This window comes from Aspergillus ibericus, assembly GCF_003184845.1.
Source record: "Aspergillus ibericus CBS 121593 unplaced genomic scaffold BO80scaffold_14, whole genome shotgun sequence".
In the NCBI taxonomy this organism is placed as follows: Eukaryota; Fungi; Ascomycota; class Eurotiomycetes; order Eurotiales; family Aspergillaceae; genus Aspergillus; species Aspergillus ibericus.
This window is the reverse complement of record NW_020292112.1, coordinates 611368-629105: the sequence shown is the minus strand read 5'-3', so window position 1 is coordinate 629105 and position 17738 is coordinate 611368. Positions and strand designations below refer to the sequence as shown.

At 55.9% G+C, this 17738-nt stretch overlaps 5 protein-coding genes across 5 annotated transcripts; all 5 read right to left on the bottom strand.

Moving 5' to 3' along the window:
• Positions 1-338: 338 nt before the first annotated feature.
• BO80DRAFT_352890 (uncharacterized protein) lies at positions 339-2903 on the bottom strand (the record flags this gene model as incomplete). Its single annotated transcript, XM_025715641.1, has 1 exon — positions 339-2903. The coding sequence occupies one exon, from the start codon at positions 2901-2903 to the stop codon at positions 339-341; it is 2565 nt and encodes an 854-aa protein (XP_025576581.1).
• A 617-nt stretch (positions 2904-3520) lies between these two features.
• Positions 3521-6084, bottom strand: nop9 (RNA-binding RNA processing protein NOP9). Its single transcript, XM_025720840.1, has one exon. It carries the CDS (start codon positions 5852-5854, stop codon positions 3797-3799), a length of 2058 nt encoding a protein of 685 aa, XP_025576580.1. The 5' UTR covers positions 5855-6084; the 3' UTR covers positions 3521-3796.
• Positions 6085-6945: 861 nt separating this feature from the next.
• On the bottom strand, positions 6946-9031 carry BO80DRAFT_43271 (GNAT family N-acetyltransferase). The gene is made up of 2 exons (XM_025720797.1): positions 8972-9031; positions 6946-8849 (listed from the first exon to the last, which is right to left on the bottom strand). Exon 2 carries the CDS (start codon positions 8817-8819, stop codon positions 7275-7277), a length of 1545 nt encoding a protein of 514 aa, XP_025576579.1. The 5' UTR covers positions 8820-8849; positions 8972-9031; the 3' UTR covers positions 6946-7274.
• Positions 9032-11359: 2328 nt separating this feature from the next.
• BO80DRAFT_43267 (ATP-dependent RNA helicase SUV3) lies at positions 11360-13855 on the bottom strand. The gene has a single exon (XM_025720794.1). It carries the CDS (start codon positions 13732-13734, stop codon positions 11491-11493), a length of 2244 nt encoding a protein of 747 aa, XP_025576578.1. The 5' UTR covers positions 13735-13855; the 3' UTR covers positions 11360-11490.
• A 250-nt stretch (positions 13856-14105) lies between these two features.
• Positions 14106-16996, bottom strand: BO80DRAFT_424163 (potassium ion transporter). The gene has a single exon (XM_025719214.1). It carries the CDS (start codon positions 16881-16883, stop codon positions 14355-14357), a length of 2529 nt encoding a protein of 842 aa, XP_025576577.1. The 5' UTR covers positions 16884-16996; the 3' UTR covers positions 14106-14354.
• Positions 16997-17738: the final 742 nt, after the last annotated feature.

Genomic DNA, 17738 nt, shown 5'->3' with positions numbered 1-17738 from the left:
CCTACGACCGATGTCGGAGTAAGGAGTCACGGGCGAACAGGAACAGAAAGACAAGGCCCGATTTACACGGCTTGGATACCACACGCTGTTTAGGGAAATCACAAGATCGACACCAGTACAGCTAGGGACTTGACAACCAAGCCATTGCGAAAAGAGGCCCTCAAGTTCCCGACCTCGGATTCACATCAGCGACACCAATCCCACCCCCCGAGGCCCTGCCGTCCGGGCCCCCACGAGCCTACCCGGCATAGCATACTATAGAAGCAGCGCTTCGGGGCACTTAGGAAGGATGGGGAGGAGGGGGGGGAGAGATGCACGATCGAGTTATCTACTAGCAATCATAAAACGCTCAATTCCCGACGCCCATAATCCTCCCCATGCATGCCATCCTTCATGTACTCGTCACTGTCCGTTCGCGCCACGATCGCCGGCCGGATCTTCGTGCCCACGAACCCGCGGCGGTCCCGGCCGGTGCGTCCCCGTCCCAACCAGTTGTGTTTCAGCTCTTTACTGAGGAGCTCGATTTGCTCCTGCGCTCGGTCGCCCGTCTGCACGCTGGCCAGTACGCTGACGCACTGCAGCATCCGTCCTACCGTCTCCGTGATGAGGTGCGACGTGTCAGTGTGCGATGCCCGGTGGATGATGCTCGGCCACTGCGTCGGCGACGAGAACGACTGGAAGATGAGCTGGTCCGGGTTGGACGTGTTCGACGCCGCCCGGCTGCGGTTGCAGCTCAGCGAGTCCGACGAGTAACTGTTCGCGGCCGCGTTGAGCAGTGTCGACGACTGCGAGCTGTAGCTGCCGAACCCACCGTCCAGCGACGCCGCCGTCGTCGGCCGTCCGCTGTTGCTGCTGCTCTTGGTCGTCACGCTCAGCGCCGCCGGGCCCAGCTTGATGCTGTCCAAACTCAGCCGCGAGAATGTCGCCTTGAGAACGTCGTACCGGTACAAGATCACCATGTCGCGGAACGCAATCAACACCAGGTTGCGCACCTCGAGCTCACATCCCGGATACTCGCCGTTGAATGCCGATGTCCAAAATTCACTCGCTTCTCGTCGATTCATCACGGACCCGCAGCCCTTGAACTCGAGATCCAGCGGCAAGAAGACCGCCTGGATGAACGGTAGGATCGTGCCGAATAACAGCATCCATACCTGCACCAGATGGGGGACCAGCTTCTCATCCGGAATACCGTTCAACGTATGGTTCAGAGATGCACATCCGGTTTCTAATAACTCCCGCAAGTCATCCACCACAGAGGTGGGCGTGCGCTTTTGGACACAGCGCTGGATGTGGATCAGCACCAGCTTGTTGAGATCCTCGATTGCAATGCGCACATCCTCCCCGTCGAAGATAACCATCAGCTTGGCCTTGAGAAAGTCCCATGCATCCTCCGGGGTCATGTTATTCAGCCCAAAGCCCTGGAGCGTCTCCCGGAGAGCCGCCTCCGCCAGAACTCCCGTGGAGCTCCCCAGCGATGACGGCCCTGGAAATCCCCCGGATGTTCCACCAGGCCCCGATGAGTTTGCCACCCATTCCAGCTGCTCGGACTCCAGCGCCTTCTCTTCCTTCTTCTTCTCCCGCAGTCCGTGTAGTAGGTCCAGACCGCTCACACTCTTTCCAAACGTAGTCGTCACCGCACCTGGCGAAGCAGGCGTGAAGGAGTATAGCGACTGAGGGGCGTTCGGATCCGAAGGCTTGGAGTTGCTCGACGCTGATGAAAGTGGTAAATTGTAGTGGTCATCCCGATCCTTTAGGTCCTTCAGCTTCAACTTCTGCCGCGAGAGGAAGTGATGCTTGTGCTTATCCTTATCTTTCTCTTTCTCCTTTTCACCTCCCACCGACTTATCCGCTGGAACCACCGTACTCGCCGACGCATTGGAAAGGTTATACAAAGATGAGTTATTGGACGGAAAGGTATCCGCCAAGCTTGTTGTAGAGGCACTGACGATACGCGACAACCCCCCGCCCGGGAACCCCATTTTGCTGGGGGATGGTAAGCCCCGATCCTTGCCGATGCCGTCCTTATCGCGACTAATCCCAATATGCTTTGGCTTTGAGAACAACTTCATCTTGGATTTCTCGCCCTTGTGTTTATGCTCCCGCTCCACTGGTATCTCCAACCCGGGCGGCTGCAGCGCCGGATTGCGGGGAAACACCACATTCGCCGCTGTCGTCGCGGCGTGGGTATGGCCCCCCGTCGACCCACTCTGATACGGTGTCCCGGATGCACTGCCGGAGGTTGGGGGCGCAAACAACGGTGCTGGCGGCGGTGGGGGAGGAGGGGAAGCGCTCCCGCCTCGTCTGGACCGGGAACCGTCCTCGGAAACACCCCGCACGGTCGGAGGCCGCTTGGGGGGATTCTGTGGAGCATTCTGCTGTTGCTGGAGCATGGCGGCTTGGGCAGCGATTCGAGAGGCGGAGATGGTGGCCTCGGAGGACGCCGTGGGGAGGGACGGCTCAAAGAAGCCCTGCGAGTGGTGACGAGAGCGTCTCTGCAGCTCTGACGGGCCACCGCGACCCGAAGGTTTCCGGCTCAGGATCTCATTATGAGGCATAAAGGAGACGGGGGATCGGACAGTAGAGGAGGAGGAGGAGGTGGTGGTGGTGGTGATGGTGGAGGGAGCGGCGGCGGTGGTGTTGGCGGTAATGGAGGAGGTGCGTGGCGGTCGGGGAGAGGAGGTCAGCGACACGGCACTGGAGTTGAACGCAGACTGCCGGGGCGAGATGGTGGTCACATTGGAGGTGATCGAGGAGGCATCACTGCCGGAGGAGGCAGGGCGGGTATAAGCGTCGTCGAAGGAGCGGCGAGGGGGCTGTGGCAGTAGTGGTGGAGGAGGAGGAGGAGGAGGAAGTGGGGAGCGAGACGAGCCTCGCTCGGGTGACACCGGCGAGCGCAGCATAGTGGACACGGGCAGACTCACGAGACGATACGGTCCATGATAAGAAAGGAGGTCCCCGGTACGTACTCCGTGCAATGAGGAGATACTCCGTACGGATTGAGGATCTCGAGCCGTCCCTTGGTTTGCGCCACGTGACTCGGGGGGCAGGCGCCGACTGCCGATATCTACAGGAGAAGAAGTGGTTGCGAAGGAAGAACGATCTCGAAATGATAAAAGAATCATGACTATTGATAACCCTCCCTCCACTCTCGGTTTTCAACAAGGCCCCGTCGGGACTCTCCTCCGAACAACCTGCCAATGCAGCCTCAACATGACTACGCATACGGTCTACGCCGAGGAACTGTCGAAGCAGCTCGGGTCAGCACATCGTCCGCAACATAGTCGACCAGCCCGACGTGATCCTCGCAGGCCACCGTCCCAAGGTCCTGGGCCTCACATGCAGGATCTGGGAGGAGCATACTACTAACAGGGTAACACAGCCCGCGGCTCTGGCCGACGTCGAAACTGAAAGGGGAGGTAATCAGAAGGGTCGGGCGGTTCGTGTACCGAGCATTCAGAGTCAAATGTCCGTAGCACGTGGCCCCGGTGCCTGCAAATTCTGTACTTACTACTCCGTACCCTGGCGGCTCTGGACCTGGCCGCCAAACCCATGCCATCTGCCACTCGATATAATTAAGTAAAGGCGCTGGTGGTGGTGTGGTATTTGTTGCGTGGCGCGTCCGCGGCGGATAAAGACTCGCGGGCACCCGGCCTTCGGCTCGCCGCGTCGTGCTCATCCCCGTGAGCCAAAAGCAGAAAGGGAAAATCGCTCGATTTTCGCAGGAATCCTGTACAGTAGTATACATGCTCTTTATGTCCAGCGAAAGAAAAATTCATGAAACGCTAATCGTCGGTCAGGCATCATCCGCGTTCTTCGCGCTCTCGGCCGCCTGGGCGGCAAACTTCTCCCGGGCCAGCTCGAGGCGGGACTTGGGCTTGACGCCGGTATCGAGGCCCTTGGCTTTAGCGGCCCACTCGCCCCGGCGGCGTTTGTAGAGATCCAGCGCCCAGTTCCGCCAGACGGCGCGGCCGACGAAGGAATCTCGCAGAGCCATTTCGTGCTGAGTGAGTTCCTGGGCCATGCGCTCTTTGACGAAGAAGAGGTCCTGGGTGGCGGGCCAGAGGGCGTCGACGACGCGGGATCCACTGCTGTCTAACGCAAGTCCTTCGAGGTGGCCGGTGAACCGAACGGCGAATTGACGGCGGAACTGAGGGGTGGAGGTGGGGAGCGTGAGGGCCTTTTGGATGACATGCGAGGTGGTCGGGTCTTTGGCGATCGTGACGAGCGACTCGGACGGCTGGGCCAGCAGGCTGGAATAGACCAAGCCGCTGAGAGACCCCGGAGCGGTGAGCATGGTCTGGACGAACAGTGAGTTGTGTAGTTTGGCGCCTTTCGGGTTGGCGTCGGGATCGGGTTCGCCAGGCCTCTGCTCTTGCTCTCCGGCTTCCTCTGGCGCACCGTCGAGCCCGAGCATCTGGTGCAGGCGCTTGGCAGGGTCGCTGTCGTAGGCCGATTCGAGGACGCGGGCGATGGGCGCAGTGTCGACGCCACGGACGATGCACCGCTCAATCAGGGTCTTGGGAACGATCACTCGGGACCGCTCCACGAGGTTGGGGATTTGGGGCACCAGGAGTTCCACCGCGTTCTGCAGGTCATCTTTTCCCAGTCTCTCCAAAACCCGGAGCACGACATATCCAGCGGTGATGTTGCGCGCAAGTGAGCGTAGTTGATCGCGCATGAAGTTCTTGTAGAGTCCCTTGAACAGCTTTCCTGGCATACAGCGCACGATGGTCTCTAACAAGCGAGACCCTACCGGATCGTAGAGCAGCCCCCGAACAAAGACGGTGCTCTCCGTTCCCTCTTCGAAATCATCGTCTGGGATCAATCGTCGGATGATCGATTTGGCGTCCTTGGCACTGGCCTTGCCGAAATGGGAGAGTTCCAAGTACACCAGCACCTGAAGAACTGGGTTTCCGACCGGATGGGTAGCAAGTGCCCGGAGATAGGTGTCATCGAGGACGGAAACCATATCCTGCATGACCTGCTTGAGAGCACCCTCGAACGACTCCGGTACGCTCCTTTTCTGCGCAACCGGATTCTCCTCCTGGGTATCGGTGCTGAGAATGCCGTGTCTCTCCTTCTTCCGACTAGCCACGATCGAATCACTCAAGGACAAATCCACCGGCTCTCCTGCCAAGACGAGGAGAAGAACCCGGATGGTGTGCGACGCAAACCGCTCCGTCAACAGGTATCCCCAGTTTCCTTCCAGCTCCTCGATGACCTTCATGAACATCTCTGCCAGCGACAAGTCAGGCTCCGGCTCGTCTCCGTCCTCCTCGGTGTTTTTCTTAGACTTCGATACTTTCTGCGTCACACCAGGCGCTGCATTAATGAACAAGGTTTCGCAGCAGTGACTCGCAAACCGATGCTGAACAAGGTGCAGGAAATGGCCGATGAATTTGTTGAAGAGTCGCCGGATCTGGCGCATATCCGACATCGAGATCAATTTCTCCATCAGGCGGGAACACGACTGACTACACGCAATCTTCAGTTCCTTCCCCTCGGCTTCCTTGTAGACACTGTCGACGAAGACTCTCCGCTCCTCGGCATCGCCAAACTGGTTTGTTTCCAACACCTCGTTCGCCCGGGAAAAGTATTCCTGCTCCTCGGGGTCGAGAAGACCATAAAAGGGCATATCGCCGACCGGCGCACCCTCCTGGGGCTGTTCATCGTCCAGGGGGATATAGTCGGCTCCCTCCACGAAGTCGTTAGACACGTTAGACTCGTCGGTCGAAGGCTTCAATCGCTTGGGCACATCGTCTTCGGGGGCATCGTCGCGCTTCCGCTTGCTGGCTTCTTTGCTGGCCTTGTCGGCGGCTCGGCGCCCTCTCTTGACCTTCTCGCGAGGCATGCTTGGAATGTCCGAAATCGGCTGCGCAGAGTCCAGGCCAGTAGGGGAAGGTGAGGGTTCCGATCCGGGGGTGAAAAAAAAAATTCTGCGTGTTGCTGCTGGCTGCGGGTGCGGCCCGAACGGCGCCGAAACGGAATAGGCAAGGCAACCAAGAATTAATGAACCAAACAAACCAGTGGGACACAGTGGTCGGGCCTAGAACATCTTAGCCAAGCTCCAAGCCCGGGACCGAGTAGGTAGTAGTACTCCGTACTCTGTAGTTGCGAGCTTAGTATGGCAGTCGCCAATATGTATGCTAACCGGCGCTGAAATTCCGCTCGTTGTTTAACCACCCGAGTAAGGTGTGGTCCGATCTGAAAGATCCCCGATATATATGCACCGAAACCCCGCACAAGAAACCGAACTACTGGACCGGCGAGGACTATGCTGTTGTAAAGGCCTGTTGGTATTATGTTGGTTACTAGATAGGCAGTTTCGGGGGAGGGTCCGTCTTGTGTTCTATATATATACTTGGTATTTTGTTTGGTGGCCGCAGACCCCTGCTCTTACGGGGATTTGGGGGCTCCAGTTCAGAATTACGGAGACATCGGCCGACAAAAGGGGCGGAAGAATACGGTAGAGGGAGGATCTGAACGAAGTGTCTACTATAGCAACGTTCATCCGGGTTGAATAGGGAAGCGATCTGCCTGTAGGAGGGGTTCCGAAGGGACACACCGAGAACAACTGGTTGAAGGGGATATACAAGCGCCGACAATCTTTTCATAGCTAGATAGTTCAATCTTCCGCGACTTGCTTCTTGAGGACCTGCTACACCTAGCAACAGGTTGCTCCGCCTTCTCTTACTGACTGCTTGAGTTCACTAGATTGTGAGACTTGCGCAGGTAGGAAAGCAGGGATCGTATCATGATGTCAACGTTGCTTCCTAGGGGTGAGATACCGGCCGGTGGTGCCAGCCGCTTAGTGGAAAGCGTTTTGCACGGAGCATGTAGTGGCTGAGCCCAGCGGATATATCCCCTGAGTCACACAGTTGAGACAGCAAGAACTAGGCGAAGAGCATAGTCACCCATCAGCAGGTTTCAAGTCCGGGTGTTGAATCGGATCCCTCAACAGGAACAGAATGCCAAGATCCGCATTCCTGATTGTGACGCGAGGCGGCGAGCGTCCGCTATCGGGCCTGCCACATCTGTGATCCTGCTCTAGGGGGTTCAATGGGATCAAGGGAGGATTTGAGATGGGGTCCCCAGCGTTGTAAGTCCTCAGAGCAGGGGGCTCCTGTTAGGGGTTTTGGGCGGTCGGTGCTGGTGAGAGTAGTATCATATGCACTTCTCCTGTCCCTGCACAGTTTGCTAACTGACCAATGACTCCAAGAGATCTCACCTAGCCACCCATTATCGATACCAGACATGCAAGGGTGAGGGAGCTATACAGCAGGACACTCCCATGCATCGCGCTTGATCTTCATCAGGGCGGATTGTTTATGCGGGAAGGTGACCTCGCCTTCTTTGTAGAAGCCCGACTCTTGGAGGTAGGTGATCAATTTCACGTTATCCACCCGGGGTTCCAACATCACCGTCTGGGTCCGCGAATCTGCCAGCCAGCAATAATGCACCAGTGCGCTCAACCAGAGCGGCACACGATGTGCCCCACGAAATTCCTGTTCCCCAATCAAGAGGTGAATCCCCCGGTCGTAGTTGTCGGCCCCGCCGATCAAGGGCCCCAATCGGTCTTCCTTCACCCAGTAGAGCTCGAAATAGCCAAAAGGCTTACCATCCCAGCAGCCAATCACTGGGAAACTGTGCTTACTGTTGAGGTTTGTGCGGAGGAACTTCTCCTGGTGTTCGATCGGACCGGCTTCGCCCCAACTGGCATTGACGCGGGGGTCGTTCATCCACTTGTGGAGAAGGTCCAGATCCGATGGTCCCGCAGACAGGGGCTGGTCGAGGCTGCTGGTCGAGAGATTTGGGGTGTGGCTCGGGGTGTGAGTCCCAGGGCCTGATGCCAGGGGTCTGCTGACGGATGGTAGATAAGGGACTCGGAAGGAGAGGTATTGCTGCACGCTGGGGATGTAGCGGATGTAAAAGACGTCGCCCTGGTGTGGGGGCTTGGGGCGTATGGGGTGACGGATGCCGTTGGTGAAGGTATATTGGGTCGGGGCTGGGGGAAAGTACGTGGGGAGATGGCTGGTAGAGGCAAAGGGCCCCTCGTTGGGGATGTAGTGGGCGACTTCCTGACCGGCGGTGTGGCTGAGGTTGAAGCTGTCACGCGAGGGCGAGGCCACGCGCTGGATGAAAGGAGAGCCAGACACGGCCTGGGGGATGGACTGTGGGCTGAGTGTGAAGACAAACAGACGGGGATCGATCTGCCAGAAGCTGCGGCGACTGATGAACATGTTCGCCCAGGCCTGTGGGTCGTAGGGCTCAGCACCCACCGAGGAGTCCTCGGAGGCGATGAGACCCATGCGCTCGAGCTTCTGGAGCAAAGTGCGGCCCTTGAAGAAGCCTTCCCGCTTAATGTATACACGCCAGTCGCCTTTGGGCTGCCCAGCCGCCGGGGTATTGGTGGAGGCATCAGTCTGCAGGCGGCTGTCGGGCTGGGGCTCGTGGAAGTACCACCACAGGGTGACCCACAGCATCATGGCAATCTGGCGGGTGGGCGAGCTGGCGGGCTTGTAGTCGCTGCTGGGAGGATCGACGATGTAGGAGATGTAGAGGAAGTCGTCGCGCAGGGTGGGTGCAGTGAATCGGGTGACACGGGCGCGGTGCTCATCATCGCGAGCTCGACCACGATCCTCATCGGGGCAGTCCATGTCAGCCTCCGGGCGGTTGGTCGAAAGGACAATGTTCCAGCCAGGAGGGACGATGGAATGACTTGGATTTACATCGTTGGACTTGAAGGTGAAACCACCGAAGACGGGGGAGACAGTGAAGGACTGCCCGTTAGGCAGGTGACACATGTGGTTGCGCATGTTGCCGGACAGGAGGAGCGAAAGGAAGACCTGGGAGAGAGGAGATGAGAAAGGATGGGAGAGGACGAGGGAGGAGGGGAGCGAAAAAGGGAAGCGTTTAGGGTGCAGCCTTGAAGGCCGACTGTGTGGGATGATGCGCTGTTGCCCCTCACCGATGACGATCGCGCGGCGCCAGCAGCGAGCTGCCTACACCGGCCTGGCCACTCCGAGATCAACCCCGTCCGAGATCAGACTGGGGGCTAGCCTGGTACATGTCTTCCTGGAGCGGTCAATGGGCCCAGATGGCAGCACAAGGAGGAACGAATGCGAGGACCAGCTGCAGGGAATGTAGTGGTGGGAAGGATCATAGAGATCAATGCCAGCAGCTTTCAACGGTCACCTTCTCCGGCGTGGGTGATTGGTCCCGATTCGTTGCAGAATGTCTCCGCCTTTGCACGCCTGGATGCCTTAATGCTTCGATATAATTCCTATGGGATATCCCCTAATCAGAGTCCCTCGTTATCACAATACCCGCCAAGAAGGCCGGGCGGGATCGCGCTCGGATCACACCAAAGAAGATGAAGAAGAAGAAGTGGGCTTGTCATTACTAATAAAATACCGTAAGTCAAATCACATGTGCTCTCATAGGTGTATCGATACACAGTATGAAGTCGCCTGTGAGTGACGGAGACCGATTCAACTGCAATGATCCACGAATGAAGTTTTTTCTGGCAAGCTCTATTGTAGAGCTAACATCTGGGCAGCGACAGGGGTTATTAAAAGTTTAAGGTTACAGCAATTATCCCTGAGGCTTCATCTTAAATCATCCCATACTTCAATCAAATTATAGCATGCTGTAACTTGCCAAGCCTGAGCCGTGGCTATTGATTGGTCCGCTTTTGGCACGTTTTGGGCCCGTTGATTGGCCAGATGTTGGCACATTTTGAGCCCTTTCATTGGTCAGCTTTTGGTACAGTTATCCCTGTTGACTACTAGTACTTGCGCATTCCAATAATCTCCTGCACTCTTCTTCATACACCTTTTTTCTATATCACTCAAGTAATTTTGCCAACTGTCATACTCTTTCTTCGATAACAAGGGCGGAATAAGAATCAGGTTTGACAGAATGGTAAATCCATTAGGGCGCGCAAGCGCGCCCCTTAAGGCCTTGTCTCCGGAGTGTTCCATCTGCGGAGTATTAAGCACCAACCTTTTTCACAATTCTAGGCCACATGGATCTCATTCTCAAGATTATAAAGCTGGCTATACTCCTTATATCTATTTCTATCCGGGGGTCTAATCACTAGAATCACTTTTATATTTCTAAAATGTGCGCGATGTTACGATATGTTTTCTGTTAGTCTGTTAGCACAACCACCGAAACTGAGAACTCCATATTCTAATAGTATCTTTACGATGAAATATAAACTTATCAGTGTAATCCTCAAATCGGTCCTCTAGAGCCTGCGGGTTACAGACTAGTTACTTAGTCTTTAATATCTCTGTGATGTATTTTTTCACCGTACTGTTGATGGAGACTATACATACGACTAGCTAAAAGCCCAGCGAAGAAATGTCTAAGAAAACTATAGCTATTTGTTCGAACCCAAGTCGCATATCAGTCTTGATTGAGCGTTCAGTTGGTTGCATTTATATAACTTTAGCATGGTTAACTCTCCTATCTTACATCAGTAGTATATAGTAGTTTAATTGGTATCATACGAGAAATATATCTCGAGAACGTTTACCCTTAGACCTTCATAACTTACTACCCACTTCTGACATCTCTCACTGGACATGGTCGTTTTACAATAATATGAAGAAATCATTACACCTATCATAATCTGGACTAGCTTGCTACTGTGATCTCCCACATTCAGGACACTAAATTATTCTAATAGAGTGCAAAGTCAAATCACAGTCAGTTCAGTCCTGCCATGAAGAAGGCTCATGGCGTGATCGAATCTGTGCTGCAAAGTCTTCGAGTTTTCTTACTATCCCTAGTCTGGGTATGCACGTTGTGGCGATGTACCCAAATTAGAAGGAGAAAAAGAATGCTGCACCCATGTGACTGTCCTGCCCGTCCCAACACACTGGATTAAAATTGTGTGGAACGGCGATCATAAGCGGAGAGAGTGTATAATTCTAGGTCCGTCTAAAAAAATGTACGAGACGCCGGATCCAGTGTATAGACAGAAACCATCTCAGCTACAGATAGGTCAGTGCCTACCGCCGGAAATCATCTTCAGTATATGCTATGACTCGGTGGCTGCACGCTAGCAGAGCCGGCAGCTGTACCAAGTTAACAGATGTGATAGTATATGAACATGCCCTGCTTAACAAAGCAGGCCGAAAAAAGGATATTTTTAGGATTAAAAGGAAGGGGTCTTCCGTTGTCCTGAAGATTAGTATTGAAATCACTGTTGAATGACCTGTCCAGAGGTCGGTACAGGCGGCATGATGCTTGAACGTAATGGTTCGCGGAGTGTACAGGGGTTCCTGATATTGACTCTACTCTTGTTCCGTGGCAGTAGGTATTGGGTTAACGGTCTGCATTATCGCTGGCAACTGTAATCCAGCTCGTTTCTTCGAAGGGAGGCAGAGAACACGAGAAGACGGGCGGAATTAGTGATTGAGAAGGCGAGACAGAGATAGGAGTCGCGAAGAGGTGAGTCGAACGAAGAGAAAATATCTAAGCAGCTCGTGCTTCGGGAGCTGCTTTTTCCACTTGCTCTTCCACTTGCTCTCCCACTTGCTCCTCCAATTCCTCCTCAGCGGAAAGATCGACGGCCGCATTCTCATCTTCGGTGCCATATGAGTCAACGTCTGCGTCGGCAAGCAGTTGTTTCTCCTCCTGCAGTTGCTTCTGCAGCGCAATCTGTCGTCGGAGAGAGGCATCCTTTCGGAGCTTCTTGTTGGCAGAGAATTCGGTCAATGCCCTAACCATCCGCTCCTCCACGAGCTGCTTGACATGGGAAGCCAACGTTCTATCCGTGAAAATTCCACCACACCGGTAACTGAGCCACAGATACAAGATGACCGACTTATGCAGGGTTTCCAATTCGTTGAGATATTCTTTGTTACCGGACACAGGCTCTTCGAGAATCTCGAGATTGAGTGCATCGATATCTAACAAGCGACCGTCAGAATGGTCGGCGACGCATTGGATGAAGGCAACGGCAGCGTCGCGCCCCGCGATGAGCCTGGTGTGCATGGGTGAGGCCATGAATGTGAGCTGGTCTGCCATCCGCAATCCGTCAACGGAATCAATGACCTCGGCATTCTCCAGCTGGTTCCGGGGATCACACAAGAAAAACAGGGGGTGAACCTGCGAGACCACCATCAACCGCTTGATCAGATATTCCAGTGGAATATTGTCCGGGAAGTATGCCGCAATCTTCTGGTAGACCGAGTCCGGAGGGATGATACCGGCCGACACGAGCGGAGGGGGTTCAGACTCCATTGCTTCGCGGATATAGGGAAGATCGATATCTTCCAAGGAAGTCACCCAGCCGATGTTTTCGTCACCCGAGCCATCGGCCTCCTGCTGCATGGCAGATCGATATCGTCCAGCCCGTCCCCCAATCTGCTTGACCTCGGGTACGCTGAGTCTCTGGAGCCCGCCCGGGACTCGCTTGATCACCGTTTCGAATATGACACGCTTGCAGCTCAAATTCAGACCCATTCCAATGGCGTCACTGGCAACGAGGAAGTCGTAGTCGTTGTCAGGGTCGTTGAACAGACGGGCTTGTTGGGTCCGGATCTCAGCCGGCAGACTGCCGTAAACGATGGCCGCTCGCTTGCCGGTGGTCTTTTCGATGTCGGCCTTCAACGCATGGATACCAACGCGAGAGAATGCCACCAGACAGTCTCCCTTCTGGAGATTCCTCAGATCACCCTTGAGACTTTGATTCTGAACCTTCAATGGGTTCAGACGTTCGTAGCGGTGGATCTCGAGTTTGTCGCCCGTCAGAGCAGCCAGCTCCTTGATCAAGGGTACCGCCCTCGCCTCACCGCAAAGATGAAGTTCCGTGGCCCGCGCCCCGAGCACCGCACGAGTCCAAGCCCACCCTCGATGAGGGTCCGCGATCATCTGGATCTCATCGATGACACCCACCTCGTACTGGTCTCCCAAGCTAACCATCTCGACGGTATTGCTCACAATTTTCGAGGGCTTCCCATCCTCCGGAAGCTTGACATCGTCCCCGGTGATGAGACTACAGGAGGTCCCATTCGCCTGGAACCGGTGGAAAACCTCCTGTGCCAGTAATCGCAACGGCCCAGCGTAGAAGCCACGATTGGACTTTTCCAACCGCTTCAGTGCATGGTATGTCTTGCCTGAATTTGTCGGTCCAACGTGCAAATGGATGGTTCGCTGCACCGCGCGTGCTTGGGGGTACCACTCTGCTGGCCGTCGCAAATCCGCCACTTTCTTCTGTTGTTCGAGATTCGGCGCCGCGTATTTGGTGGTGATATCCTCCGCGTACATGTGATACTCCAGTTCATTTGCGAGGCCCCGGAGTCCGTTCCGAAGGTAGGCCTTGAGCAGCGTATCCTTGACGTGGCGTAACGGACCCACGCCTTTCGCGCGCTCATCCATCTTGCAGGCATTCAGCATCGTCCGCTCGAACCGGGGCCAACTGGCCAATGCGGGATCATGCTGATCCGACAACGTCTGCTTGTAGATATCCAAGGCGTGAGAGACGACAGCGGTGAAATCTTTTGCTGCGAGCGTTTGCCGGGTGTTCCTTTTGGACGAGTACGGCGCGGGCGAGGACCGCTTGACCGGAGCACTGCCATCGGATTTATTCTCAGCTTTCCTGGTCGATTTCCTCTGCAGCACCGGAGATGTCGCAAAGGTCCGCCTCACGGGAGGCGACACCCACTGGAAGGTGCAAAAGAGGCAGTGACCACCTCTGCTGCGCCATGACTGCATTCCTCCAAAATGTGTCGGCGACCAACGTGACGTCGAGCGAGTCGAGCGATTGGCGTGGTGGTCGAACGTGCGAAGGCTTCTGCAAAAATGGGGAGGGTCGCTGGGAAGGGATTTGGACGGGGTGATGCCAGAGAAAACCAATCACCGCATCGTCCGGCGCAAGCGGACGCAAGGCGCAGGCGGCGTGGAGTTCAATGCAGCAGGTAAAGAAGTTGGCAATGAATTGGGATCCGTGAGGACTCCTAAGAGGGACCGGTGGGAAGGAAAATTCTGCGGCTGCACTCGCGTGTCCGTGAGGGCGTGAAGCTGGCAGTTGCTGGGTGTGGCTGCGGGCAACGGCCCGAGCGGCGCCGACGCGGAATTACGGAAGAGGCAAAGGCCGTCCGGGGCAGGATCGGGACCGGAACAAGCGAAATCCCGGCGGACGCTACAGGGTAGTTTGGAGTTGTTACAGGACAACCAGACTGACACGCTTTAAGAAAGACACTCGCTAGAAGAACACCATCAAAAGGAAATAAGAACAGATCAAGGGATTTGCAAGCCTCCGAAGTCGAACCGGACCAATACCGACCCCAAGTCTATCAAGGCATCTATCCACTATACAGATATACCCAAAATGATCAGCGCTGGGAGCGCTGCGACCGCAAGGTCGATTGACGACGAATAATATCGCCATTCATCCATGTCTGGCTCGCCCGATCTTTTGGATCCAGACTCGTCGAGGCCCCGTGTTCGGGCCGAGGCTGGGATGGCTGACGGTCCATGGACATCTGGCTGAGGCTGGAGGCGCGGCGACGCATGCGCCGCTCTGCATCTGCAATCTCGTTTTGGTTTAGAGACTCGGACGGCAGGAGAATAGCCCGGTCCAATGCATAGGGCAGGCCGCGATGCCGGCCACGGACTTGCATGGCAATGATGACCAGCTTGGAGAGAACCTGGAATTGGCTGGAGAACGACGCATTGACACCGGGGTACCCGAGCGAGAGGCCAACCGTGCCGTACGCGGAGACGACCTCGAACAGCACCGCCCAGATCTGGAATGAATACTCGTCCTGCTGCTCCAGGCGCTTGCCTTCGACGATGGCGATGATGAACAGTCCCAGGAATACGTACCACAGATCAAAACTCAGCTGCTTGCGCAAATGCGCTCCGATATAGCTGGGAGGCGTCTGGTTCTCGTCCGAGTCATCTTCCTCCGAGGCGTAGATCCCAAGACTCTTCTCCTCGTACACGTTGGTGCGCCGCAGGGAGATGGCGATGGGAAACACAGATATATACATCATGATCATGTAGGACACTTGGACAGCTGGATGGAGGTCTGAGACGGATACCACGGCGAAGCCAGCGGTTCGAGTGCACGCTGCCTGGAAGAGACCGTCAAGGACCCGGATGCCAGTGGACAGGGATGTGACCGTGGAATCATTCAAGTCCAGGATGATGAAAAAGATCAGATCAATGCCGTTCATGGCCACCAATATCGCAAAAAGCCACCACGTGGCATTCCTGGGAAACAGCAGCGTGAAGCACCGACGCGGGTGGTCCAGCAGAAAGCGCAGTTCCTCCCACAGCGGAGTTTCGGCGCGGGTGAGTTTGGACAAGACCCAGATGATGAGGCGCAGCATACAAGGAAACCCGGTATTACCGATGATGATCAGGAAGGTCATGAGGAGAAGAGGGAAGACCGCGGTCTGGAACGACGCCACCGAGTCCGGCGTGAGGGTGAAGCCGACATCGTTGAAGGCCGACTGAGCCATGAAGATGGCCCACCACGGGCGACCCTGTCCGATCTCGGTGACCACTTTGCCCCAGTGGGTTGTCATGATCCAGGGCACGAGGCAGATGATGCCCAGGATGTGGAAAAAGACATAGTATGAGATCAAGACCACCGCCAGCGTCTTCAAGGCTCGATATTCAATTCCGCCCAGCTCATCGCGTTGCTCCTCGGTCAAATCAACAAAGTTGGAGTTGCGGCCCACAGTGGCATTCCAGCTGAGGTATGGCTGGGTCGACCGGTCGCGTTCCTGGGTAAGAGACCGGAAGAGATTGTTCAACGTCGGTCGCCGCGTGGTGGAGCGGACCAGTGACGAGGGATCGCCGTCGCCCTTGGTCTCGCGGAAGGTGGGACGAGTATCTAAGCGGGGGAACGTGGAATTTCGAGTCCTCGTGTGGATCATGTCCGGCTCATTGATGGTAATATGCGGGCCATCCAGTCTCCGCGGTCGGTCCTCCTCGTCGTCGTCATCAGCATCATCCTTTCCCTTGCCATCCTCGTCCTCTCCACTGATGTCACATGGGCTTCGTTCGGGGTCGGAGGAACTGCTGGACATCTCGACCGGCGGTTTTGTCTCCTCCTCGTCCTCTTCCAAGACCTGTGGCACGCCGCCGTTGTCATACTCCCGAGGACTAGGAATCCGCAGGGCGCCCTTGTTCCTCCGCTGGTTCTCCAAGAACGCAATGTGGTGTTCCGGACTCAGCTGTGCTGGCATACGCATATTTTCCAAAGTTCTCCCTAGCCCAACTCCTAGTTTGCGATTGATGGCACTGCTCGGATCTTCGTTTGGAGCGTCTGGTGGCCCCCCAGCGGTGGGCGACGCAGGCGGCGAGTCTTCCTTGCTAGGTTTCCTCCTCGCCTGCTGCCGGTCGCCTGGCTGACCCAGGGTGTCACGCAACACGACAATGGACCGGCCAGCGATGCCAGCCTCTTCCCGGGCGGGGGACTGCCCATCCTTGTCTTCACTTATAGTCCGGAGGCGGGAGCGAGTATGACGGAGGGCGCGCGCATCGCTGGCGACATGTTGGAAGCGCTTTTCGAACCAGTAAAGACGCACGAACACGAGAACAGTATGGATGAAGATCGGGGTGGTCAGCATGGAGACCAGGTACAGGATGATCTGCTGGTAGGTATGCAGGGTATTGAGGTCCACGGTATTGAGGCCGCTCTGGGTGGCGGCGCCGGCCGCTTGGAAAAGAGCATCGATGTAGGCCAAATCGGTACCGGGGTAAATAATGATCGATGCAATGAAGGTGATGGCGATGATGTAGACATAGTGGATGAGGATGAAGTTCATGCGCAGGGTCTTCAGCCATGGAATGCGCGCCGTGAAGCGCGAGGTGACCGTACTCGCCCTCCGCAGGACGGTGGAAAACATCCTGCGGTTTCACCCGCACGGGATGAGGGACAGGGATTTCGGGGAGAAAACCGGATGGTCAGAGGAACAGAAGAATAGCGGGAATTTTTCCAAGAACGAAGGGGGGGGGGGGGAGCTGCCAATCCAGGATGGCGGCCTGCCGATCGGATGGTACGTAAGTGAAGGCAAGACCGGCCGCTGCAGGTCAGGGACCCACGATTGCAGCACTTGGGAGCGAGGGAGCGAGCACCAGCATGATTCGAGGATACTATAGTACAATGCGATGGCGGGCGGAGGAGGGGAGGCCAACGAGAGGGCCGAAGACGGCAGCGGGTGATGGGAACTCTGCGTTCAGTCTGTCCCGGCTCCGAAAAGCAACTCCCATTGTTCCTCGGGGCAAAAATGCAAATCGCGTGCAGTCGAGGGTGGTGAGGCTCCCGCCGTCACCTGGCTCCATCACGTGCGGCGGCAACGTCATGTGATCTGTTCGGCCGATGCCTCCCGTCCGGGAAACCTTATATCCGGGGAAGCCGGACGATTCCTTTGCCCGCAATTTGACGGGAGTCAATTGAGTAGTATTGAGAAAGAGCGGCAGCTTGGAGAAACCAGACAAGTAATGGAGTATGTCTATCTTCTCGTTCTCAATATTAGTGCCACTACTCCGTACTACCAGTCCTACTCTTTCCGCATCGGTCTAGATGGCAATCCCCCTCCAATTCGTAAGATCTCGTACGTAGCACCACGCGCCTTTGCGTGGGTAAGGTCACACACATGCACAAAGACCCCGGGAAATCGTGCACCACCCTATGAATCATATACAGCCGATACAACGCCCTACGGCAGTCCAGTAGCAGCCGGTCTTACAACTCCGATAAT

Bases quoted from the DNA above. Each gene is read 5' to 3' on its own strand.
- BO80DRAFT_424163 (XM_025719214.1), bottom strand. From the start codon at position 16,883: ATGTTTTCCACCGTCCTGCGGAGGGCGAGTACGGTCACCTCGCGCTTC.
- BO80DRAFT_43271 (XM_025720797.1), bottom strand. From the start codon at position 8,819: ATGCGCAACCACATGTGTCACCTGCCTAACGGGCAGTCCTTCACTGTC.
- BO80DRAFT_43267 (XM_025720794.1), bottom strand. From the start codon at position 13,734: ATGCAGTCATGGCGCAGCAGAGGTGGTCACTGCCTCTTTTGCACCTTC.
- nop9 (XM_025720840.1), bottom strand. From the start codon at position 5,854: ATGCCTCGCGAGAAGGTCAAGAGAGGGCGCCGAGCCGCCGACAAGGCC.